The 25,260-nt window shown below is 42.6% G+C and overlaps 8 protein-coding genes across 9 annotated transcripts; 5 read left to right on the top strand and 3 right to left on the bottom strand.

The window, feature by feature from the left end:
* The first annotated feature begins 125 nt into the window (after positions 1-125).
* Positions 126-2,812, top strand: BCIN_07g05400 (hypothetical protein). The gene is made up of 2 exons (XM_001552089.2): positions 126-672; positions 730-2,812. The coding sequence occupies exons 1-2, from the start codon at positions 295-297 to the stop codon at positions 2,767-2,769; spliced, it is 2,418 nt and encodes an 805-aa protein (XP_001552139.1). The 5' UTR covers positions 126-294; the 3' UTR covers positions 2,770-2,812.
* Positions 2,813-3,110: 298 nt separating this feature from the next.
* BCIN_07g05390 (hypothetical protein) lies at positions 3,111-4,415 on the top strand. 2 transcript variants are annotated; one of them, XM_024694140.1, is made up of 5 exons: positions 3,111-3,516; positions 3,629-3,841; positions 3,898-3,984; positions 4,056-4,109; positions 4,167-4,415. In XM_024694140.1, exons 1-5 carry the CDS (start codon positions 3,379-3,381, stop codon positions 4,326-4,328), a joined length of 654 nt encoding a protein of 217 aa, XP_024549929.1. In that variant the 5' UTR covers positions 3,111-3,378; the 3' UTR covers positions 4,329-4,415. The 2 variants fall into 2 exon arrangements, with proteins under 2 accessions (XP_024549929.1, XP_024549928.1); XM_024694139.1 differs by having other exon boundaries at positions 4,056-4,415.
* Positions 4,416-5,306: 891 nt separating this feature from the next.
* Positions 5,307-6,503, top strand: BCIN_07g05380 (hypothetical protein). The gene is made up of 4 exons (XM_024694138.1): positions 5,307-5,713; positions 5,774-5,817; positions 5,879-5,965; positions 6,021-6,503. Exons 1-4 carry the CDS (start codon positions 5,461-5,463, stop codon positions 6,336-6,338), a joined length of 702 nt encoding a protein of 233 aa, XP_024549927.1. The 5' UTR covers positions 5,307-5,460; the 3' UTR covers positions 6,339-6,503.
* Positions 6,504-7,126: 623 nt separating this feature from the next.
* Positions 7,127-8,030, top strand: BCIN_07g05370 (hypothetical protein). The gene has a single exon (XM_001552092.2). It carries the CDS (start codon positions 7,242-7,244, stop codon positions 7,659-7,661), a length of 420 nt encoding a protein of 139 aa, XP_001552142.2. The 5' UTR covers positions 7,127-7,241; the 3' UTR covers positions 7,662-8,030.
* A 441-nt stretch (positions 8,031-8,471) lies between these two features.
* On the top strand, positions 8,472-10,073 carry BCIN_07g05360 (hypothetical protein). Its single transcript, XM_001552093.2, has one exon. The coding sequence runs from the start codon at positions 8,560-8,562 to the stop codon at positions 9,892-9,894; it is 1,335 nt and encodes a 444-aa protein (XP_001552143.2). The 5' UTR covers positions 8,472-8,559; the 3' UTR covers positions 9,895-10,073.
* An 861-nt stretch (positions 10,074-10,934) lies between these two features.
* On the bottom strand, positions 10,935-11,941 carry BCIN_07g05350 (hypothetical protein). Its single transcript, XM_001552094.2, has one exon. The coding sequence runs from the start codon at positions 11,591-11,593 to the stop codon at positions 11,249-11,251; it is 345 nt and encodes a 114-aa protein (XP_001552144.1). The 5' UTR covers positions 11,594-11,941; the 3' UTR covers positions 10,935-11,248.
* Positions 11,942-15,492: 3,551 nt separating this feature from the next.
* BCIN_07g05340 (hypothetical protein) lies at positions 15,493-19,525 on the bottom strand. Its single transcript, XM_024694137.1, has 4 exons — positions 17,894-19,525; positions 17,294-17,842; positions 16,324-17,238; positions 15,493-16,275 (listed from the first exon to the last, which is right to left on the bottom strand). Exons 1-4 carry the CDS (start codon positions 18,646-18,648, stop codon positions 15,660-15,662), a joined length of 2,835 nt encoding a protein of 944 aa, XP_024549926.1. The 5' UTR covers positions 18,649-19,525; the 3' UTR covers positions 15,493-15,659.
* A 3,235-nt stretch (positions 19,526-22,760) lies between these two features.
* Positions 22,761-25,129, bottom strand: BCIN_07g05330 (hypothetical protein). Its single transcript, XM_024694136.1, has 2 exons — positions 24,937-25,129; positions 22,761-24,867 (listed from the first exon to the last, which is right to left on the bottom strand). The coding sequence occupies exons 1-2, from the start codon at positions 25,057-25,059 to the stop codon at positions 23,284-23,286; spliced, it is 1,707 nt and encodes a 568-aa protein (XP_024549925.1). The 5' UTR covers positions 25,060-25,129; the 3' UTR covers positions 22,761-23,283.
* Between the last annotated feature and the right edge of the window lie 131 nt (positions 25,130-25,260).

Here is a 25,260-nt window from a genome sequence, read left to right as displayed (position 1 = left end):
TCCAAGCACGTGCCTCATGAGCGTCCGTGGTGTGTTTAAGCGAGTGATAGGCCTTCCAGGAACGTCCACTCTTCCACTTCTTCCACTTCTTCCACTCCTTCCACTTTTCCTCCACATGGGGTAGTGGACGATATGGGGTACACTACATCTGCCGGTCAAACTTCAGTCGGACTAATAAAGCTTCATGAGGAAAAGCAATTTAGATCTTTGACTACCTCCAAACATACTTAGTAGCCATGAGCTCTCATTCTTACTTTCAGTTGAGCTATAGTTTCTACAATTCAAGACTTCACCATGACATCCTCGCCATTCCTCACTGACGAAGCACAATGGATCTGGGTGCCAGATTTTGATGATACCACTGATCCTGGCCAGTTTGTTCTATTCCGAAAGTCGTTCACTCTGGAGAAGCTTCCAATTGAAGAAACTGTACTTCATGTTTCTGCGGATACTCGGTATCGTTTGTTTTTGAACGGCAAACGAATCAGTTTCGGACCTTGCAAGAGTTATCCAACAAGATGGTACTACGAGACGGTGGACATCACTCCATTGCTACAGCCGGGAAAGAATGTATTCAGCGCCAAAGTCTTGAGGTTCTCCGCAACCAATGCGGCTGGCACATCGATGGCCAGGACTCCTTTGCCAGGACTCATCCTCTGGTGTCAGATAGGGGTTAGTAGACTCTGAGGCGGCGGCTTGCAAAATTCATAAGCTAACTTGTGTGATCAGGAGCAAAAGCTTCATACCGATGCCACTTGGAAGGCAGCCAAAGACCAAGAAACGTCACTCCTACCATCTTCAAAATGGGATTTCCGGATGGGACCTCCTTTTCTAGACCTCAACGAAGAGATTCACGCAAACAATAAATTGTTGGGATGGAGGGAAGTCGAGTTTGATGATGCATGTTGGAAGAATGCCGAGATAAGGACCATGAAGAGAAAGATGTCACCGATGCTGGATCCAAGAAAACTCACGCCCAGGCCAATACCCCATCTTCCCGAAATATCTCGACGATTTGACAATGCTGTGACATGCACTGAAAATTCGAGCTTGAGCGATTGGAATATGCTATTGCAAAATGACAGACCTATGAAGTTAGCGGCTGGTACAAATTCAATTGTCGAAATTGAATCGAATAGTTTGACTACTGGATTCCTTGAATTCAGCTTCGAGATTGAAGGTCATGCATATCTTGCACCCAAGATCGAAATTCTCTGTGCTGAATCCTACGAGAATGATATGGATGGTGGCCAGCCAAGATCAAAAGAGGACCGCACAAATTTCAAGACTGGAAAGTTGTATGGACCGATCGATACATACATCTGTCATGCGAACCAGACAAAATATTCTTACGAACCTTTCTGGTGGCGCACATTCCGATATATTCGGATTTCCGTAACGTGCCCTCCACATACCTCACTCCAATTCAACTCCATCACATACCGTTCCACTCATTATCCTCTACCTATCACTACTACTATCAGTAGTACCCCTCTTGTGGATAAGCTCCACTCGACATCTGTTAATACTCTCCTCAATTGCATGCATGAAACCCATGAGGACTGTCCGTATTATGAACAAAATCAATTTGCCATGGATACTCGCTCCCAACTTTTATTCTCCTACACAATCTCTCACTCGGACCTTCTTGCCCGGAAAACAATTCACGAGTTCTTTGCATCTCGTAGAGATGACGGGCTATTGGAAACGAACTTTCCAAATCCTGGCCGCTCCATGAACATACCCCAGTTCTCTTTGTACTGGATACTTATGGTTCATGATCATTCGTTACACTTCCAAGATATCACGTTTATCAAAAAGTTTTTGGGTACTATTGATGGAATTCTGGATCATTTCAGCGATCGTTTAAATGATCTCGGCCTTGTGGGACAGTTTCATGAAGAGGGCACATGGGCCTTCGTTGATTGGGTGAAAGAGTGGTTTACTCCATCACGAGGGTTTTCTAGTATGGGGGTTCCCAAAGCGTACTTTGACAAAGGAGCTGCTACTATCAACAGCTTAGTTTATGCAATAGCTTTGAGGTCTGGCGCAGCTTTGTGTGAAGCAGTTAGCAGGAAGGATACTGCAAGTGAATACCTTGATAGAGCTAATGCTATCATTCGATCTGTCAATGAAAATTGCTATGATAGCAACAAGAGTCTGTATCTCGATGGGCCCGGCGCTATCGGACAGAGTTCACAACATGTCCAGATTTTCGCAGTGCTTGCAGATGCTATAAGCGGAGAGCCAGCCAAAGACCTAATGAGAAAGACCATCCACGAAAGAGAAGCACTGGGACTTGCAAAGGCATCATTTGCAATGTCCTTCTATATGTTCCGAGCTGTCGCACAAGCAGGAATTTATGAAGAAGTCTGGGAGGAGTTAATAGGCCCGTGGAAGAAGATGCTTGACCAGAACTTGACCACTTGGGCAGAAAGTGAAAGTATGGTCAGAAGTGATTGCCATGGATGGAGTGCAACTCCGATGTACGAGATTGTGAGGGAAATTGCTGGCATTCAATATCCAACCACGAAAGATAGTGAAGGAGGTTTAACAACGATTATCAAGCCTAGACAGAATTTGGTGAAGCAAATGAAAGGGACATTTGTGATTGTGGGAGGTGGAAGTGTAGATATTTCCTGGGACGATTCTGGGGTGATCAAGGTTCTTAGTTCGGACGATATTCAGGTTCAATTGGTGCTAATGGGAGTCACTCATGACACCAAGCTTTTACAAGGCGTTGAGCAATCTTTTCAGCTAGAAATATAGAGTATAGAAGGCATAATACAAAACTTCCAGCCATGGCCAGTCATCATTTTCCTGAAACTAGAAACAAAATCTTTCGAATTTCCGGCGTATGATTCAACGACATAGTCGCTACGCTTGATGTGGTTCGTTAGTGTCGACAAAATCAGCGAAAGGTTTCCATGTTGATCCATGATACTTCCCTGTAGGACAATATGCGTCTCCCATGATTTAATGGATTATCAGCAACAGGTAACAGTCTCGTGACACAATAAAACAGATTATTTCCACAGTGATGGTGAATGGCTAGAATACAATCCATTTAGCCGTACAAAATACAATCATCTCACTTGATCTCTTCCTTTGAATGGTATAAATAACCATGCATTAGAAAATTCGTTGCCGTATTGGCACATCAAATTTCGTATAAACTTCTGGTATTCCTCTCCATTAAGACCTTGATATCGATTCTTTAATCCTTGAGTTCTTTCTTCAAGTAACATAAAATAAGATTCCACAGCATAAAAGAACAGTCTCAAACGAAAAGAACACAAAACGACTTATTTCATACTCCATTTACGATCGAAGCTGATAAAAGTCTTATCACACAACATAAAGAATAAATTATCGATCATGAATCAAGCAGCACGTGCCTTGAGTGAAATATCACAAGCCCTTAACTTCAACAAGGGACTTCTTCCTTTGGAACCCTATGAAGGTTTAGATACGCCCCCACAGCTCGAGTATAAGGATCAGATTTCCTGGATTGCTGTTCGTATATAATTTTCTATTTATTCCAATACCAAGACTATTTTTCCTCGTCAATCTCAGAATCATTTCCCGCCCTTTTATTCATGCTTACCAGCTTATTTTACCATTATAGATCCACGCGAACAACCACGCCCCCTCTGCCATCATTCTCTCTCAAGCAAAGATGATTACATGGCAGCAAATGCTCACGGGTCTTGAGACAGTCAATAGACTTCGTCATCCAAATGTTGGAGAGGCATATATCAAATGGAGAAGTCAAAGTATGCTTGTCAGACGTCTCTGGGAGGATGCAAAATTCCCGGGTGTAGACCCTGATCCGGTTTATGTGAGTATTCCTGGAAGGAGAACGCGAAGGAGGAGAACGAAACTGACAGATGGTAGACACAAATTCGAAGAAAATACTGCACAGCTGTCAAGCGATTAATCAATGAGAAGGCAGAACAGGGAGAGGATGATATTGGTGCCCTTGTGAGTCTTTTCCGCCCGTGCATATATTGTTGATATTTCTCTTAACGGATGTAATTGCTGACAAATAGAAGATTTTCCTCAACGAAACTTACAACAAGAAACTCATGTTAGCACGAAAACTTGAGGTTAGTACCGAGAGCTTCTCTGACCGCATTCGCGCTATTCAGGCTAAGAAGGCTCAGGAGTCTCAGGAGGCTGAGAAGAGAATCAAGGAGATTGAGGCAGAGGAAGAGAGAGAGGAGATGATGGAGCAGGGTGGGGACGATGAGTTTGTGGTTGTAGAGGTGGAGGATGCGGATGATGAAGAGTTCGGTTGGGAGAATGATGATTGGGATATGTTGTGAGGGGCTTTTGAAGGGTGCTAGAGATTGATTAGGTCTTGATGATCCGTAGGAGAGAAATCATCATCTCAGCACTCTAGTAGGCCGATATGAGGTTGCGTTCGCTGTTTATTGTCACATGTCTAGTTGATACTTCTAACTTATATTTTCCATTGCATGATTCTGTATCCTTACGGGTATGGATGTTAAATGGAGAGATTCTGCAATTAAAGGCAGATGATATACTGATCATGTTGTTTCCTGTTTTACCAATATCTCATGACTTGTTTGTTGATTTTATGATTACCCATTTCAAGCAACTAAGCTTTCTATATTATGATAACCTATTCCTTTCATACTAACTGTGTCATATCATTTTAATTGTTCATATCAATTTGATTATACAAAATCTATATATTGTATCTATTACCTACGATGTGCGGATGAATATGAATAAACACAATCAACTGGCACTTATCGAGTCTGGCGGTCCGAACTATTGTATCTTGCGCGAGGATCTCATGTACTTCTTTTTTTCTCGTTTCAGATGCATCTGTTAATATATTAATGGAAAGATAAAACTCCACTTTCAATTGGTCGACAAAATGATATCTTGCGTTTGTTCTCTTCGTTGGTTCCTTCCCCTTAGTTCTTTCTCGGCAAATTTACACTAGCGTAGTTTGGGACAACGTTACTGCAAGCACCACAAAAGTTATGGAAGAATCCACGTGGATCTTCCAACGATATACAAGATTTAAATGCCTACAGCCATACCAAATATCGAACCAATAGAATACCAAGCCTGATGCTAATAACCAGTAAACTCACATTTTCGAGATACAATCTGAAACGTTGAATAGAATCGTACTGCGCCAACAATTTTTGAATCATTCGAAACCCGAGTTTCCGGGGTGACACTACTTTACACGTGGACCGTATGGTGTAGAATAATTATTATATCAAGTTCTAACTCTACTAAAATCTAATACAAACAACTTCTTTGATATCTTCCTTGCAAAACTCTACACCAAGTTTGATAATACATTGGCGTCTCTTTCGCGCATCTAAGCTCCATCTCAAAATATTAGTAAAAATTCACTTGTCAACTTTGGGTCATTCTGAAAGTACCACAAAAACATCAAAACATCAGAATATTATGATGGATGTCCCTAGATTCGTACCTCAATTCATCCAGCTTCAGAACAAGCACCCTGGCGAAAGCGACTCATATAATTCCTCGATATTCTGGGAAACGGCTATTCACAGACTGGCTCGCCACGTGATGTCTGGCAAGGACCAAAAGGTTATCATAGATAACTACAAGGCAAAATGCGTCGAATACTATGGTGATACAGTCAACCATAGCTACTTCGTGTATGCTTGGGACAAATCTATCTCGAATTATTTTTGTAAGTGCTATATAACCTAAAACTAGTTAGATTAAAATTGCTAATATGGTGTGACTTCAGTTCCCGGTGAAAAGTTTGTCGGATCAGATCCTGATCCAGTTTATGTGAGTTTATCGCCCTACATCTTTGGAATTTGGAAGCTGGAATCTAATTCAATCATCATAGTCCGAAGTCTTTGCGCAATACTTTAATGAGCAAGCGCAGGTCAGAGACGAGATGGATGAATGTGGGGTTCATGTAATAGAGCAAATTGTACTCATTGTCCAGCCTTGAAGCTCAGTGGAGGGTGCTAATCTCAATCTTACAGGATGTCTTGACTAGCCTTAGCAAGGTATATAATAATCAGCTTCAGCTCACGCGCAGACCCCCGAAATATTCGCCCCGCAATGTTTCCGTAAGTTTCAACAGAGCAGACGATCAGAGCACGGGTCCGACGAGAAATCACGAAGACAGGAATTCTGAGGATATTCCTATGGAGGATTACGATGTTGAGTCTCCTCAACTGAAGAGTCTTATGGAGAAAACCGTTACCGAGATTCTGGGCGAGGAGCTAGACGGTAATTGGGTCATGGTCAAGGATATTCAAGACAATGACTGGGTCATGGTTGAAAGGGAATCAAAGTGATGAACGGATCTTGATTAGAGCTGCAGTTTCAGTTTGTTCTTTTGGGTTATATTCATCACAAGGTCATATGAATTAGATTCAATATAACGAGAATCATGTTCTTCAACTTGACAGATCTCCTCAGTGCCAATATGCACATAGCACATTTATTAGCAAATAAATTCAATAAAACATTTACTGCTAGAGAAGCAGATATGTAATCTTTCTTTTCCGTGAAGTTTGATGTGCCAACGGAGGAGGTCACGCGCTCACAAGCAAGACAGGAAGCAATTGATTGAAACTAAAAGTTAAAGTTTTGAAGAAAGCAAAGAAGGACAAATTGAAATTGGTCTGAATGGTAATGTTCACTTATTAATAAGCATGTAGAATTGTCGAATATCTATATTGACTCCAATGTTTCACATCTTTGTCAGATCAAAGAACTTGCACACCCTAAAAGATTCGATTAGGTTATGATGGGTAGAACAAGCTTTTATGGTCATTCACCTCTTTATTGTTCTAATATATAAGCTTAGAAACTATCAATACAGTTCACTGTAGTTTAGCTTAAAGATTACGACATTCACATCACAACTATATATGAATCCAATCAATAGAAATTCAAACAAGCTGCCTTAGTGTAATATTTGTAGATCAAGGCGCAGTGCTAAGCCGCACTAGATACCTGATTTAGCTACGACCTTGGCTGCTCTCGCTTGAGAGCTGTTGTAGCATGTGGAGCTCAGGCTATTTATTTTAACAGGAAGCTATCTTCTCAAATTCAAACAAACTTTAGTTCTTTCTTGCAAGACTTTCACAATACCTCGCAATACCTCACAATACCTCACAGTACCTCACAATACCTCAGCAATCACAAAACTTCGTAATAAAAACATTTTATTCACAACAACACACAATAATACAATGGCTCCTTCCAGAAAATCCAAGTATCTAGCCATGATGCCTGGAGCAGCAGAAGGTGATTCAGAACTTGGAATCCAAGAGTCTGAAACCTGCCTTCAAGAAATGGCAATCGAAATAGAGAATGCCGAAAGTACATTGAATAACACGGTTCAAGAGCTTCGACAACGCTTCATTACTTCCACCGGTGCGATCAACAAATATGAATCGACTAAGCATGTCGCAGCTAGCATCAACACCAAGAAGACAGGTGTCCAGGGCGATGGCATAGAAGATACCATCAAGGAAGTTATCGAGGAGGTCACAATTGGAGTCTTGGACGAAGCTTTCATCCAGAAGGTTACTCCAGACGAAGAATCCGCGAAGCAAACCGATTCCAAAGATATTGTTTCGAAGGAGGTGGTTGAGCAAGACAAACTTTAGGAACGTTTTATCGCGAGAAATTCTGTCTGAATCCTCATGGAAACTTCTGGTGATTTGGATCCCAATCATAAATTCGAGATCTATGGGGCCTATGATCCTTTCATATTGAAGATAGATGGTGGCACTGTGGACAAAAAGTTTGTTACGGTTGGGAGCGAAGACGACGATGATAATTGGTTTCTAGCTTAAATTTACGATGGCTGGCTGAGATATCACCAACAAATGGTTTCTTCTGTGGTCAAAGATCCTGTTATGATGCATTGAATGTCAATGTTTCAGTAGCTGCAATGTTCATGGTTTCTTTCACTGCGTTCAAAATCTGCCATGACAATAATAAACAATGGACATGATCAATGTCAAACCTGTGCACAATCACATTGTGGATGTATCTTTTCTTTCAACTCTCTTTAATAATTTTATACATTATTTGTCACTCATATGATGATGCAATTCTTGTCTAAGTAAAGCTTGTGCAAGAAATGAACTCTGCGGAGGGTTATAAATCAGAGTAGTTTGCTTAGTTCTCTTACCTGTCTTTGTAATTAGAAGCACAGTTATTTTATTCACTATACTTGGAAGCATGCCACACAGGAGTATCACATGCTGCTAATATGTATCATGGAAATGACTATGGACTATTCTCAAATAAAGAATGAAAGAAAAAAACAGTACTGGACATGGGGTATCTACACAATACCACTCACTGAATATTTAAGCATGTAGCACATTGAGTTCTCTCTTAATGAATTCTACAGTACCTAAATACTGCTGGTAGAAACACGTGCTAATCTTCACAACGCCAAACCCCACGCTAGCTCCATACGGCGGCACCTTTGCACAGCCTTGCTTTTCTGAAATCGGCATAAAGTCATCTCTAAGCTCGAAGCTGTCCATCTACATGTCTCACAAACAAAAACATATCTCGGATATTCAGTATTCCAAAGTCAACTCGATCATGTCAACCATTTTACCATCCAACTCGCGTGTAGATAAAGACTACACAAAATCACTACCGCCATCAAACAAATCATCCCGTGGCAAGACAGAAATCTCACATGCGACCTTCATGGAATTGGTATCTAAAGAAGGATACAACACCAGGAAGATGGAACAACAGCGCCAAGGACGTTGGGTCATGGAGATGAATCAAAATCAATCGGCAAAGTTTCTGGACAGTCTATCTGGACACAAGAAGAATTCCATGCTCAATCTGACATATGATCAGACTCTCAATGATACAAAGGAGAGAGGCGTTAGCAAAATGAAAGAAAAGAAGAAAATAAGTGGTAATCCAAGAAAGTCCGCCGCTTTTGAGAATTCTTACTCTCATGTCTCATCCACTGTTGCACAATCCTCTCAAGCCAAGTATGAGGCAGCTCGCATAGGACCCCAAGTCACTTACCAGTCGAGAACACAGGGAATGCATCATCAAGAGACAAACACGAAATCAGCTAATTCTCCTTGGATTCACAATGCAGGTGGTACAAAGAGAACAGACAAACAGCATCAGGAGAAAGACCCTCGCCTTGCTACAGCAGCGAAAACAAAAAAAGATCGCTATCATCTACGAATCGATGATCGATATGTGAAAGAGAAACCACAAAAAGATCAGTTCAACACCAGAAAGAATCCCGAGCCAGAAAATTACGGTCTTGAAAGCGGCAGAGAAGACCAACGATTGTACACCTCAGCCTACATGCCCACGCCAACACGCAATGAGAATCCGGCCACATTCGAAGAGATAAGAGACAATGCGACAAGAGCAATCGAACATAGTCAAATCGCTAGAGCAGAAGCCACAAGAGTCATCATGGAGAGTCAAGCGGTCAGAGCTAGAATCGAAAAAGCTCTTGCACAGAGACTTGCCGAGATCCCTTATAAGGAGACTTCTGAGGGGGCCAAACTGTCTGGAGAAATGATTACGGAGACTGCAGTTGCTCCTTTGGCTAGCACTCCTTTTGAAGATGTCCCGGAAACCATCAAGGACGTCTATGCCGGCTCCCCCCAGACTTCCAACACTGTCATCAACACGATGGAAAACAATGCGAAGAACAATGCTAGTGAGACTGCCACCAAGGGATCCAAGATCTATGGATCTATGGATAATTACAGAATTGAGTTTATAACAGAGGATGAGGATGATGCCGAGAATGCGGAGGATGATTGGGTTGAAGTTATGGGTAACGATGAGGATGAGGATGAGGTTGAAGAAGATGGTTGGCTCCTCGCATGATCAACCATCAGTTCTCACCAGGAAGTTAGTTGGCGAAGCTTTCAGATGATGGTAGTTTGGCCTGATACAGTACACACAAGTCGCTTGGGAAATGCCATGCCATGCTGTTACGTTACTTCGCAAATACTTTAGGGAGCTAGGTTTTACAATAACCAATTTGTATAATCGATGGAGATCTAAAGTGTATACTCATGTGATGTGCATATTCCCTTTATCCGCATGACTTGCATCTCAAATTATGATTTAATGAACAAAAATATGAAATATTAATGATGCGAGAGATGATGCTGTGCCTTCCAACCTTTCATGGCGGGGTAACGCGGGGTAGTGATCTCGGCTGCTATTGGCCACTTCGACGTTTTTTTTTTTCTTCGTCCCCTTGTTGTACCTTCGACAAGTGATGATGGAAAAAAATCGGATAATTATCGAATAACAAGATACTTCTCGATGCTACTTCAGGTCCTAGCTATGCCAGGAACCAATTGAAAGACTCGATCAGTCGTTGCTACAAAATACACTCACCGCCCACCTTCTAAATCCCCCCTTTTTTCCACCAAAAACTCACACTGCATAAAGTATAAATGCCATACACATCACCATTACCCCTTGATCCCCACAAAAACCTCACCACCAACGTGATGAAAAAAAAAAATTCTAAAAAATCCAGATCCATCTATAGAAGCACGGCAGAAGAAAACTTCAGCGTGCATTGCATGTGAATGCCAAGGAGTGGAGATAGCTGTCATTTTCAGCCCGGGTGGAGACTATTCAGCCCAGGGAAAATTGTTCCATGGGCGGGACGAGATAAGACGCTTCGTCCCGTAGGCAATCTATTCTCATTTGATAATGAACGGGTTGACCGGACTGGTGGGACGTGACAGCGGAGACATTATGTTGTGGATGGTTTTATGCATGGCCGTGAGTGACTGGATCTTGGCAGTGCCTAGACTACTCAAGAAAGGAGTGAAACCAAAAGGTGCTTCAAGTGTGATCATTCAAACAAGCAAGCGAATCAAGAAGCGCCAGAAGGCACCGAGTCTTGCGACTCATTTAGAAGATGGAATTACTAGCTACTGTAGTATAGAAATGCCCAAAATGAACTCCGATACCCCTTCTATTATCCCCATACCCGTTCAGTTCAGTTGTCCTTGTTGCCAGTGACCAACCATATTGCATGTGCCATCTACCATTTTGACGCAATCTTTTATCGACACCCCCTGATACCATAACCCCAAAGGAAAATCATCATCATCATGTCATAAAACTCCAAAGAGACACCCAAAGGATGGGGAAAACATCCGCAGAAACTCCATCCTCTTTTCCAACACTTGGTATGAAGATCCATCCTCCCTATTTACTCCGAGTCTCTCCTCTCACTCATCTGCTTAGCCCTTCTTCTGGCTTCAATAAATTTGTTCAAGTGTTCCCCGATAGGACCATAGGCCTCGACCGGATACCAACACTTCCCCTCATCATCCCACGTCGTGACAATAATACTAACTTCCGATTCTGGTTGTTGAACCTGACGAATGGGAGCCCGTTCTCGAGCGTTACGGTGTGTAGCAGCCATAGGTATACGAAGGGACGAGGACGAAGATGCTTGTCGTGGTCGAGAAGAGGCGTAATTCGGATAGGGAGTTGAGTTGAGCATTCGCTTATTGGAGAAAGCGTGGGCGTTACGGGGTGGTGAGATCTGCATGGTGATGACTGTTCTGAATATTCTGGTATTTATGAAATGGATCCAGGAGAAATTAAACTGTAGAGATATGAAGGGAAGGAATTGCAGTCGATGATTGGCAGATCTGGTCGACGACGTTGAAAGGCTGAAGACTGGAATGAATATTAATATGTGTAACAACGTAACGGTGTAGAAAAAAAGTGCTTTCGTTATTATCAACTTCTGGGCGAACTTGAGTATTTATCTGACGAAGCGGTATTTAAAAGAGTATGAAGTTCAAAGCCCATTGCAGTGCTTGATATGGTGTAACAATTGTATGGTTCTTTTTTGTCAAAAAGTAAGAGCGAATTAATGGTGGGAAAATGTCTCAATATATAGAATGTTTAGGTTGTGGATGAAATTGAAATGCCTCATAGATTTGATCACGCAGGTCCATCAAACTTTAGAGGGATGAGGAATGTGAAAAGACGCCAACAGAAAATTGGGCACTTGTGGATGGCTTGTGTATTGGGCTAGCACTAAACATGGTAGGTAAATAGCCCGGCAAGGTTATATAAAATCTAAAAGGGTAATGGCAATCTATCTCGCCTGTATAAACCTTACCGCAACTTTACGAAGCACATAAAAATCGACCGAATTAGCTGCGACCGAAATCCAATCAATCTAAAAGCAAATGTACGAAGTATTAGCTGAAAGGAGTAATTGGGTTCGGTTTTTCCTCGACATTCTGGTGCTTGGGCAATGGTGCTATGGAAGGTCCGTTCCTGTGCTCCGTGATAATAAAGGGGCTCGGATTGGGTGGCCACCTCACCGCCAGATAAGCTTTGGTGGAACTGTGATTGTCGCTATCTTGATACTTGAAGTATTTCAGATACGGTGTACAAGAAGTATCGTCGACTTTCTTGAAACTTGGTATCATTCCTGCGAGTTTCCCATTTGAGGTTCTCCGTCGACCCTATTCACATTCTGATTGGATTCATTATGCAATCAATTTGACAATGATGATGTTGGGACTTGGGACCACGCATGGTGTACTTGTGTATTGGACTTGGCTATTGTATGGTAATAAGCTGTGAGTGGACTCGTGGACCAATGTTTGACTCGTGGTTGGTGAAATCCCGCTTTTCTAAACGAGTGGTAATGGACTTTGATGACTTTGGTGAGGGGACCCCATGTGATTTGACCCATCTCATGATCTTCAACCGATCAAAACCGAATTATAAATGGAACCTGTGGGTGCGGATTAGCATCACGTGAATTGACAAGATGTTCTGGAACAAAGCTTTGGTGTTCTCATCGAGATTTACTCCTCATTTGAGATGCGTAGAGTTACGTACTAGAAAGAACACGCCGAGTAAAAGTTTGTTTGGTGGTGGAAGATACAACCGATCACAAGCTCTGGAATAGCTATGGTGTAATATGCGTTGCATAACACTGCTGTATAACCTGCATCCGTCTTCGATTCGGGCTATAAGCTAATTGTGTCGAGCATGTGAAGCAACAACAACTAATCCGAAGTCTGGCAGGCACTTTTTGGAAGATTGTGCTTCCTCTCTTTTCCATCGTGTTTCCCATACACGCCATACATTGCTGAAACCTTGGTAACCGATCTTCCAATCTGAAATGCTATATTGGGAAGGCCATTGTCCCCGCAAAACATGCACAATTGATTCATAGCCATCATTTCCGAATGAAGTCGTACATCAACTTGACTAGACCCTCTAGAGTCACGTCAGCCACATTGAAAATAGAGTAGCTAGGTGAGTAGCTAGGTGTGCTTCGATGCTCTGTGCCAACCTCTTAGCACAGTGCATCATGTGGCTTGATATTACTTGATAGAAATTGCTTGCAATGTTCTATTGCTCAGGAAACCGTACCCCACGATCAATAATAGCTTAGTTTCACAACGTTGGACTATATTACCACTGTGGGTTAATATTCTGGGGGTTTGGACCGGATAATAGATTGTCTGCTTAGAACCGAGTTTTAATTAGCCAGTTATGTCGTGTTGTCCCAAACAAAGAAATTGGCAAACCTCGATACTTCCATCGAAATCTTGTAACTTGACCTCATTGCTCGGGACATATACAGAGAACCAGTTTATTCAAAACATCCTTTCCCTTGGTCCTTTTCTGGAGCTAATTCAAGCATTCCAAGTCGCAACCGGACTCCAAAAGGGCCGGTGGAAACATTGGCGTACGCGCTTCTCTTGCAATGATGATGCTTCGGTTTGACTTGGACCCTGATGAAAGTTTATCGCACGGTTCCTCCGTTATTTGCGGGGTGGAATTTCTGTTTTGATGGTATCCTCGCGTGGCAATGGTGATTAGTATTCTCAATAGACATCAAAGTTTTGACATCTAACTTTTGACATCTAGCTTTCGTCGCGCTGACACTCGCCGAATTTGGCAAATGTAGGGTTTGGGTAAAAATTGGGATTCTTATCCTCATTTTGGCTATTTCTGCTGTTCGTCCGAAGCATTCTTGGCCGGCACAGGATTCCCGAGTTTTATCAAAGATGTGGCAATGATTAGGATATGCTGCGAGGCCACTACTCAAACGTAGTGTCTGAGTGTGGAAGACCACTGCATCTAAGTCATCTGCATCGCTTTGGAATAATTCCCTTTGGCTGATGCAGTCCACGTTATCGTATCATCCCTCTACGATTTCTCCCAGAGTGTTCTGAGAAGTGGATGATCTTGCCGCTAGAACTAGTTCCCAGACGGCAGATATACCTAGTACCCACATTGTCTCAATTCGTTCTATCTTCGTATTTGATCGTACATTTTCCACGCCTGTGCAGTTTACTTCCTGAGTGTAAATTGAAGCATGATTCCCGACCTCGATCAAGCCTGGTTTGGCGGCTTCGAGGCCCGTCCCAAACAAACCCAGTGTTTCCCAAATATCTTTGAAGACTTTGAAGAGCTGTCTGCACCGAAACAGGCGTCGGCCGTCCTGCCCGCGCGCAGATTGAGGATCACTTAAGTGATTTTGAGCTTGGGATCCTCAATGAGGACTCAGATCAGCCAATCGTCGTAGAACAAAATGGAAGGGGTTAAAACAACTCAGTTCAGTAAACGATCAATTGTTTCATGTATTAAACCTTACAGAATCTTGAAGTTAGTTTACTCGGTGGCTGATCAATCTCATCCATTGACCTCCAGCAGTGATACCATTCCACATTGTTTCTATCACGTGATAATGAGTTCTGCGTTCGGGTGATTAACCCAGCCTCGAACTTTCGTGGTATGTTGAGACATTGAGAAAATTACTTTCTACCACCCGCTTTGGCTTTATGAACGGCAGGATTCTTCAAAAGAAAAGAATTGATCTCTCTTCCAAGACACATGTCTGTCTCTAGTTGTTTAAGCCTCGAGAATGTGACCTCGATTACCATCCTCTTTTGGTTTGACATTACCGCAACTCTATCATTGGGTACCGTCCAAATGCTTTTCTGGGGGGCAGGGCGTTGGGTGAAGAATGCGCACGACTCTATATTACCGTTTTGGTGAGATTCCCCCAGAAACCGAGTACAGGTTCTTGTACTCACACAAATCGAATAAGTTTTTTGATGGAATATCTACGCTGGCGAGTAGGCCATATGATATGCTCATTTGAACCGAGATGATGAAACTTCGGCGTTTAAACCTTGCTGAAAACTTTGAGAGGAGAAGTTACTCTGCTGTCATTCTCTGTGAACCACACGATAGTATCCAACAGCTACATACACGCAATTCCAAATTCCAAATTCCAGATAGAAATAATCATTTGACGATTATAAGGGAAGTATGCCTGTAAACAATACGGCCTTTGTTATTGTTGTCAAGTCTCAAGCACAACTTCTTTCGCAGTCATGAACCAAAATGAGTTAACATAGAATACAAATAGTGCCATAGTACAGAGGTAGTTTAAACCAAAACTATATACATGAATAGAAGATATATACATATTGGTATCATCATATACAAAGCGCCGCATGCCACGTCGTAGAACCAATACCGTCGTGCACTCCATCCGATTCCATCCATATCTAACAAAAACAACTCCATCGTGATGCCCAAGTCCCATTTTCACATTTCTTCATCATTTATTTTTTACAAGCAGCTGCGATCTCCATACTTCCACTTCCAACCAATTGACCCCCGCTCAACCGCCATAAGCCACTTGCCATCAAAGTCCCAAGCATAATGCCACCAAACACCAAAGATATCAAGATACCCAGGGGACTGTAAGCTAAATCCAAGTACTCCAAAGACTCCCTGAACCCGTCACTCCCCACAACTTCAACATGGTGTATAAATAATGCCTGAGACGCAAGAAAGTGAAGAATCGTTCCCAAAACCGCTTGCGCAGAGATATATAGATATGCGCATGAAAATCCCATGATTTTCCGGGACTTTAAGCTCGGAGAAGGATTTGTAAGACATGAAAATGTGTTTGCAGATAGCATACGAGTGTATACTTGTGCGAAAAGAAAAAGAAGAACGGAAATTGCCAATTGAGGGAGATTGGCGAGGAAAACGGTCGGAAAGAGTTGCGTATTTGTAATTTCAGGGAGGGGAACGAAGGATTTGCTAGACCACGAAAAAATGCTTATTATCGCGAGAGGCGAGTAACATCCGAGACCGATGGAATATGGGTGAGGGATGGGGACGGTAGCGGTGGTGAGAAGAACAAGGGGGATAGCCAGGAATACGGCGCCTCTGTGAATTTGTTAGATAGTTCCCCGAGAAATACGTTGGGGTACCTACAAGAACAGAGTAGTGGACCACAACGGCAAACTAGCTCCATGAAACCATCGTAAATTCCTAGGCCTTCCCTCCACCTCTGGTTCTAGAATCAATAGACCATCTTTGGACTTCCATGCGGAATTACGATGAACGAAATTTCTATTTGATGTCACCATGTCCGTACGGTCATGGAATGAAGTGACAGCATCTTTGACTGTCGAAAGTACTGGCTTGGTCATGGTAGTAGCTACGACTAGAATGCAGATGAATTTGACTGCGAGTGCGATGATGATACATAATATTATTAAGCGACTGCATTGCAGTCTGCACATAGGCTGGACTGGCAAGGTTTCGACAAGGCAATGATCGATATCCCATCTTTCATAAGATGCAAGCGATGTGGAGTTAGTGGTGGTTGGAAGCATTAAAGGTCCCAGTGTCCAAATGTCGGCATTGAGGATGAGATTAGGGATATCGCATGTATTCTGTCCAGGCAACGGATCGTCAGGTCCACAGGTCCATCCATGACCACTGAGAACAGATGAATATGACATGTGATGGAACGCAAGGAGGATTGTGTTATTCGTAAATAGTGGCTGCTTTTGCGTTACAACCAATAGATTTCCATAATTTGAAGTTGGATTCGAGGCAGTTGAGTAAGCCGTGAGACATTCCGTTGTGTTGAGGCGCTGAAGCTTGTTTTGATTTGCGCTTTCATGTAAGACCGTGGAGGTATTGCAAAGGTCTGATGATTCCTGAGATGTAGTAAAGTTGAGGGGGTGGGTTTCACACGATCTGGGGTGACCATCGATCTCTGTGCAAGTTGCTGCAACATCCTGCAAACAGTCTACGGACGACTGGGCTAGAAATTCCGGGCTAACTACAACCACGTCATAGTTCACTTCCAATTTGGATTCAAATACGGCGGAATTTGCACTGCTGTCGTCAGCAACGGGCTTTCGAGAGGGGAATCATACATGCATATACTGACAGAAAATGAATAGGCAAAGAAGAAATTATCAGGAGACCAAATAAAACCTTCTTCTTGAAACTCTTCAGGTTTCGAAAACTCAACACTCCAATATCGAAGCTATTTCCTTTTGCATGAGCTTCGTCTATCTCGTTTCTCGTCGGAGAACTCAAAAAATAGAGCGCACAAGCACTTGCAATGGACACAGCCATGCCCAATACATTAATCAGTACGTGCAAGCCAAAATTTGTTGCGTTGACCGTGGAGCAACTTCCTTCAACTATCGTCCTGATACTTACGTTATCAGTCGATTTTTGCGATGCCCAGATGATGAAGACTACATATACAGCAAGCACAACACCCATGAGTACCGCTGCAATGGAACATCGACTTTTCCATTGTGGAACTTTGGCTCTATTAGAATCATTGGTCTTCTCATCGAATAAGTTCGACTCTTTTCGTAGAGGATTTCGAAGAAGTTTTTTTAATTGCATCCACTTGACCGTCTTCTTCGCAGGTGCTACAACTCGCTTCAGCGTTATCCTCCTTGTGGGTACTTCATCAATAGCACTAAAGCGCGTCGTTAGTTTCTTCTTCTTCTCCAAAAATAAGTACTCTTACTCTACAAAGTTTTCAAATTGGGCCATTAGGTCATTTTGAGGAACAGCAGGTGGTGGATGCTGGGTCGTTAAAAGACTTCTATGATCTCCCCAATCCTGACTAATTGACGACCGCGTGGAGATCATAGATTCTGAATTAGAGATCCCTCTAGGTCTTGAAGAAATGGTGCCAGATCTCGGAGGGACTTCAAGACTAATCGTGTTAACCGAATCCGCATTGGAGTCTCCCCTCGATCTGGAGGGCGATCTAGAAGGTGACCTTGAACGCGATCTCGACCTTGAATCAGAGCTTGAACTCGAAGCCCTTGAAGCGCTGGAGACTCTTTCGGCTCTTGATGCCCGGGTCTCCGAGCGTACCGGTACATCAAGCGTAGTCGACCATTCTGAAGCGGCCAAAGAAGCTGCTCGTGCTCTAGATGCTCTCGTTGTCTTGATAGATGCTGTTGACTTGCGTCTTGGTAAATCAACAGGGAAAATTGAATATCGTGATTCATTCGAATGACTCCGTGCTCGAGTTCTAGAAGCGTTTCGCGATGGTGAATCTACTTTCATAAGATGTTCCGAATCTGCCACTGATAGTGCTGAGACTTCTGAGACATCGGAAACTGCCGAATTCGCTCTCGTTCTCGGTATCCTTTCGACATCGAAGCTTGATTCTATTGGAGTCGGTGGTATTTCTCTCAACTGAATCTCGTCAAAATCGCCTCTCAATAGTTCAGGAAATCGTGAAGTTCCCTCCTCATGATCATTCAACATTTTCCCAACTCAAGTATCTATCATCAAGCATTAAGAATCTGACTGCATCGAAATTCGTAAAGTCGTTGGCCAAAAGGGAAAAGAACGCAAGGACAAGATCGGTGAGGAATACTTCTTTGTGCGACAACTCTCACCTTAAGCTCCCAAGGAAAATTATGATAGGGATTCACACAGTCAGGATCTTACGAAATCACTCATTTCGCATCTTGAGAAATATAGCTGAAGCGGGGTATAATCTACGCCGCTGACAACTTGTGTGGCACAGTGTCAAGATTTGATGACAGACATGAAGAAATTCCTATATAAATCTATATGTAGCTTCCACTGAAGAGTAGTCTGCCCGGAAGGATGCCATTCCATGTAACCCAACTAGGATAAATGGGGGCTGCGAGCGATAAATAGCTACAGTCAGAAACAGGAGTTTCAAACTTAATAATGGGGGCGCAGCACAGGATTGCGCGATTCTGTGGCCATTAATAGTTTTTGGAGGAGTTTCATGATGACATACAGCAGTTATTCATTATGTTCGAAGATCTGGCGTGGTCTAGGTGCAATCGTAGCCTTGCAGCAAGTCCGATGAGGGGGTGAACTCTCTTGTCGCTCCCTCTCCCACTACATTCTGGAGAGTAACCTCGACCTCGACCAATCGTAGTCCTCATGGTTATTATGTGTCATGCACAAGATTGCAATGAGATGAACTCGGGAGGTTTACCTAAAATAGGCAGTTGGAGGATTTTCAGAAGGTGGGAGTGGTAAGCTTACAGGGGGCCAAGGACTCTTGCTTATCGCCGCCCTTATCACATCAGCGCACCGAGGTCTACTTTCTCCATTCAAATAACACCGGAATCTCTTGGACGTGGAGATGTGACGAAGAAACAAGTTTTGGGAGCCACTGAAGACTGTTGCATCACATAGTTGTGGCTTCGTCACTTTCATCACAGCATACGAGATACACCTACGCGCTGAGAACTAAAGGTTACAATTCGATACCACAAATCGCGAAATGGAATGATCATCACAGAAGGGGCGCAATTCGGGCTGTTCTATCCCACCCTTTGAGTTTCCATGCACAGGACCTTCGTGGCGATTCAGCCTAGCATTCTCCTATTCGATACCGAACGTCGCGATGGTTCAATTGGTTGCTAGTCTAACAACCCTCGAGCGGATTTCAATCAGGCTAATATTTTGGTATCATGAGCGTTTTGGTGCCTAACTCACATGTCTGCGAGAGTCATGATATTAGTTTCTTCGCGGCACAGGTTTCCGTATTGCTTCCATAATGAAATAAAACGTGTGTGGGAATTCTAGCGAATCGTTGTCAAAGGTGCAAAGAAGACGTCCGGAAGCTCAAAGAGATGAGCTAGTTGACCGATTCATTACCTCCAAAGCCAATCAATCTGTAGGGTGATTTCATATGGCGAACGCTGTCGAAAAGCTAGCTAGACCATAGTTTTCCTGTCCACTTCAAACTGCGTTTTTGATGACTACTTGCATCCTCACATCCAAAGCTCCTCGCCATCTGTGTAAGAACAAAGCTTGCTAGTAGTTAGAAAGTCTTCAATAGGTCTAGATACATACTCAATCCCGTAGTCGCTTGTCAACATTGCGAGGCGGATGAAACCGATTATCACAGGTAATCAGTGTCCTGGCAGCTAATTGGTACCAGACAATTGGGAACCCGTATATCGTGTATCTTGACGCGTCTCGTGTCTTATCTACACCAGAATTCTGCGACACGTATGTATGTTGACACGACAGATTGGTTAAATTAACATTCACAACAACTTGATTGGCGTACAGCTCGAATTTCTGCAGCCCGTGCTATGACAACATGCAGGCATAGTACTTACTGATTCAAAAGATATCATTAAGGGCTCGGCCCGCTCATCTGGTTCTTAGTATTGGTCTGGTGATCCGATCGTTCCGATGCCGTGGGGACATCTAAACCTTCTAGAACTCCGATGTTGAGGCTTAAAACTTCAACGAAACCGAGTTATGATGTCCCACGTTTCTCGGATGTTAACAGCATTCTGTGCAGCTGACATGATGCATAGAGGAACGTCACAAGCTCATGCGCTGTGTCAGTGCTATATTTCCGCCGCTTTTATCCTGCATGAAAAGTATGAATATTCAACTAATGTTGCATATCACCGCATTGTTAAAGCGACAAACACGTCGTTTTGAAGTGTTAAGATTGATGCTTCAGTGGTTGATATTATCCCACTTTCACATGCGAGATATCCTATGGCCCAAATTTGATCCAAGTTGAAAGATCTTGGGGAAAATAGTGATGAATTCAAGTCTCCGTGTCAATCTTTGGCTTTAGGCATCCAAAACTTGTACCATATGAATCCAACTACAATATTTTCGCGTATTAAATCTTATTGAATCAAGAGCATATCCAATATCGAAAACTAACAGTAGCTTCATCGTTTATATTTTGTTTCTACTATCTAATCGCAGAATTTCTCCTCTCAAAATAATCTAATTATACCCCGCAAATGTTCGGACCCATTGCGCTAATGCATGAGCTAGCGGCCCGAGCCGCAACTAACAGTCTCACGGCGATTCCACAAGCAGAAAACCTACTAGCAAAGTTATTTTTCCAGATAAAGCGTTGCTCAAAAAGACTGAGATAGCGAAATATTTCGCAGTGGTGGGGATTGCTTACATTGCCAAGAGGTAATGGAGGCTACCACAACTAAAGCCTTGTTTTATGATACCATTGTCGTTTAGTTCACTCTGTGGAACATCCGAATGAGAATACCACAAGCTTTTCTAAGATGTTGCAACTCTTGTTGTAACAGTATATCCATGAGTGGACAGTACTCAGACTGGTCCACCTACAACTTGTGCTATATACCAGCTTCTAAACCTACTTCAAACGAAATTGTGGCTAATCTACATGCACGATCCAACGAATTGAAGAACTTCTTTTGCCCGATTCTTGCCTAATGGTGTGACACAAATTGATGAGAACGAAATTGTGTGAGTTGCGTATATCGCCGATAATTAGGCTGGGTCCATTGAAATTGCATTATTCTGGAACTAGCCATAGGCTGAAATGCGATCTTTGTTCTTGTTAGTAATATAATTTCTCGATGGAAGTACGAGATGCCTATATACTGTAACGGTTGTATTACAACCAATATGACTTTTACACCCTGCGAAACTAGTCCGGCGGATTTACTGTAGCCTCTGGTCTTAATTAGAGTGAACCGGAGCTCCCAATGGTAATATTAAAACTTCGAAGATTGAGCAATCAAGACTTTTAAATGTCTAGAGATAACTCAAAATGTGCTATTTTCTCAAAAAAATTGACAAGTAAAAGTTCTGCAATCGATCAATTATTCCCTATACTATGAGTGTGACAATACAACCATTCCAAGGGTTTCCCCTGATTACCGATTCGCGTAACCCCAAGATGCAATTTCGCAGCCCAATCAAATTGAGATCAATACGTACCTCTACAAGAACGTTTTCGCGATTAATTTCTTGTCAAATGGAATTAGGACTAATTCTTTGTTTCCGAGTGATCCGTAAAGAAATGAGGCTTACTCTTTGAACAAAGATGATGTATACCGCCCTGAAGATTATTTTTAGGTGCGAAATGTCGATCTCAGTGAGCACAGCACGGAACACTCGGGAGAGATGATGTGGGTGATTGCTTATCGAATGATTTCATACCCTGTATATACCAATTGGGAACTCCGAGTCTTAAATGAACCCTGCATAGACTCCGTGGTTACAAGACATGAAGATTGAGTGTAACCATCCAAACAACGATTATTGAAAGTTAAAGTGAAGATAGCCTGATCAACAGTTGATGTAGAAAGATTTGTTAGTCTATGATCTGTCGTATATCTGTCATAATAGCGACCCACTTTCGCTAATCATGATATGAACGCTTTGCGCGCGATGAATTTAGATCTTCTATTTCTGAGAGATGATAGATTTCAGTACGTCTTTTTTTCCCTAAGATTAGTGATACGTGGACGTTAGACCAGGGGCGGTGGTGGGGGGGATCAAAACCCTCGCCGCATTATGAATAATTCTCGCTTACTACATGTCACTTCATTATCGCCAACGAATTGACACCCGGTACTAATGCATGAAGACCCTCAGGGTATCGTAATTTACTTTGCTCCCTCATCAATGCGGTACAATCCGTTAAAGATTACACGAGTTAATGTGATACGCTCTTGCCAATCCCGAATCAAGTTTTCCATCTTATTAACTCCTCTATAGCATTGTGCATAAAACAATTGTCCAGATGACCACGCACGCAACCTAACCCAATATCTTAGATGTTTGCCACTTTAAAGAATTATTCGAATCGCAGATCGCCTTAATCAAGGGTTGTATGATTGCTACTCTGTTGAGGGAGGCATCAGAATTCGACACCCATAACTCTTGAGAATGGCTATTGTAAGTAGAGATTCTCTTGGCTGGTTGTCCTGCGATGCCCTCATTGCTGGATCTTCTGCAGCTCTGCTGCTGGTCCATTCCCACTACTCCTTCTCGGTTCTTACAAATTCTGTGCTGTCAAGCTGCCATTCTCTCATGGATCATCATAATTCGCATTTCGGAATTAGAGTGGGTATATCGACTTTGGTTGAACGAGGATTGGAAGATTCAGATTGTGCCAGTCTTTCGCATATCGATTGATGAGTTAGGCTGTTGAGAGTTTCGGTTTTTTTCAACGGGGTGTGCTATCGGAGCAGCTACGGTATCTTCAATAGTAGTCTTAGAAAGTAGAGTAGGATGTGAAGTGATTGTTATATCCTCTTGGTAATTTGGAGACTGCTGAAGTTCTGACGTTCTTCTCTCCGTGATCATGTTCTTCATTTTCTGGCTATTTGTAGGCTTCGAGCTATCGTAATCAAACTGAAAATAGGCAACAATCAATTCCGCCCATGGGGATGGCGATGTGTCTGGCTCTTTTTGTAGCTGTAGCCCAATAAGACTCGCTTCTGATCTAGATATAAGGATCTTATGCAGTAACCATTTGTTGATTCGATCGCGTTTAGTACCAAATTGTGTCAGTAACTCGGGAAATGATTCTGTACTTGAATGTTGTTTCGTAGTGAGAGTGCTCATATCGTTTTCTTCGAGCATATCTAGGTCAAATAGTCCAGAATCTGAACCGGAAGTTGGTTCAAGTTGCCGCCCTTCACCGTTAACATGCTCAATAACTTCTGGATCCAATACCAATGTAGAATCATAATGCGGCTCTTGGTGCAAAAGCTCCTCTTGGCTCCCCAGTCCCAGTAAAAGCGGATTTTGCTGCTTTTCCATGCCACTGTTATCAAGCGGAAGTGGTCTATCGCTCAACATATTTTTGCTAGACACCGATTCCACTGAGTGTCTAAAGTGTACTGCGGGAAGAGGTTGAGATTCATCATGGCTGATTAGCATTCTTAAATTGTGTATATCCAACTTTATTTTCGAGAGATCATTGATGGGAAGTGTAGTATTAGAATAGCTTTGTTGTCTCTCAGTCTCAGTGATGATGTTTGTCGGTGGGTGAAACTGTTCTCCAGTGTCTTCGTCTTGTTGATTTCGAATTCCATGATTATTTGCAATGGCTGGAGGATTATCAGGAATACCAAGAATATCATGTGCTGAGCTTGAGTCTGAAGTGACTGAAGACTCTTCATAGCCTTCTCCAAGCTCGGATGCAAAGCTTTCAAAGAGCACATCTTCTACTTGTTGCAATTCCCACACATGTCCCTGGAGCTTCTTTTGAGCTTCGAAACCTTCATATTCTAGAGGTCCCAATCCATCGCGTGCTGATTGGCAAGCATCTGCAAGCTTAGAGAGCTGTTCAAAAGCACCTAGTTGACCTTCTGCTTGTAGTCGTTGAACTTCTTTCATGAAGCTAGCATCTGCTTGGGAAACAGCTGATCGCTTGAACCCCACCTCTCTCATCTTCTGCCTGGCTTGCAATTCTGCCGATAAGACTTCTTGCCATTTATCTATTCCTTGTAATAGATTATTAAAGCGAGATCTATACTTTTCGGTTCGTGATTCACTTTCGCCGTCATCACTACGCTCGTCTAGTTCATCACCCTGATCCCAATTGGACTCCTTCCGATTTTTCGAAATTTCTGAAACTTCTTCAACTATTCTCTCGGGAGGAAGAATACCGGCTCTTTTATTTTGATGGCTTTCATTGTTCGAATCTTCGGTGTTCTTGGGCCTGCCAAAGATAGACGCCTGTGGTGGAGGTTAGTATGCACCAGAAGATGATTCCCAAATTGACTGGCAAGGAAGATGTGTTTTTACCCAAAGAGACTTCATAGCGGATCCTTTATTACCGGATACTATGAAAAATTTACGAAGCATCGAATATGTGTTCTGAATCTCATTTCGCGAATTCTTTGTGGTATCACTTGATTGTTGAGCCATTCAACTGCGTGAATAATTGCTATACTTCGCGTTACAAAAGGCATTGAACGTTTCTGAAAAGCTGCGGATCTGTTTAAATCAAATTAATCTGCCTGATAGCTACACATATTTGGATTAATCAGACCAATAGAGGTGTGCAACTATCTAGGTAGGTGAATATTCGTGTCAACTCAAAAGCAGCGCTGTATTACTGCGAGACAG

Source organism: Botrytis cinerea, chromosome 7, assembly GCF_000143535.2.
Source record: "Botrytis cinerea B05.10 chromosome 7, complete sequence".
NCBI lineage: Eukaryota > Fungi > Ascomycota > Leotiomycetes > Helotiales > Sclerotiniaceae > Botrytis > Botrytis cinerea.
Note: the sequence above shows the minus strand (reverse complement) of the source record. Positions and strands in the feature narration are given on the sequence as shown.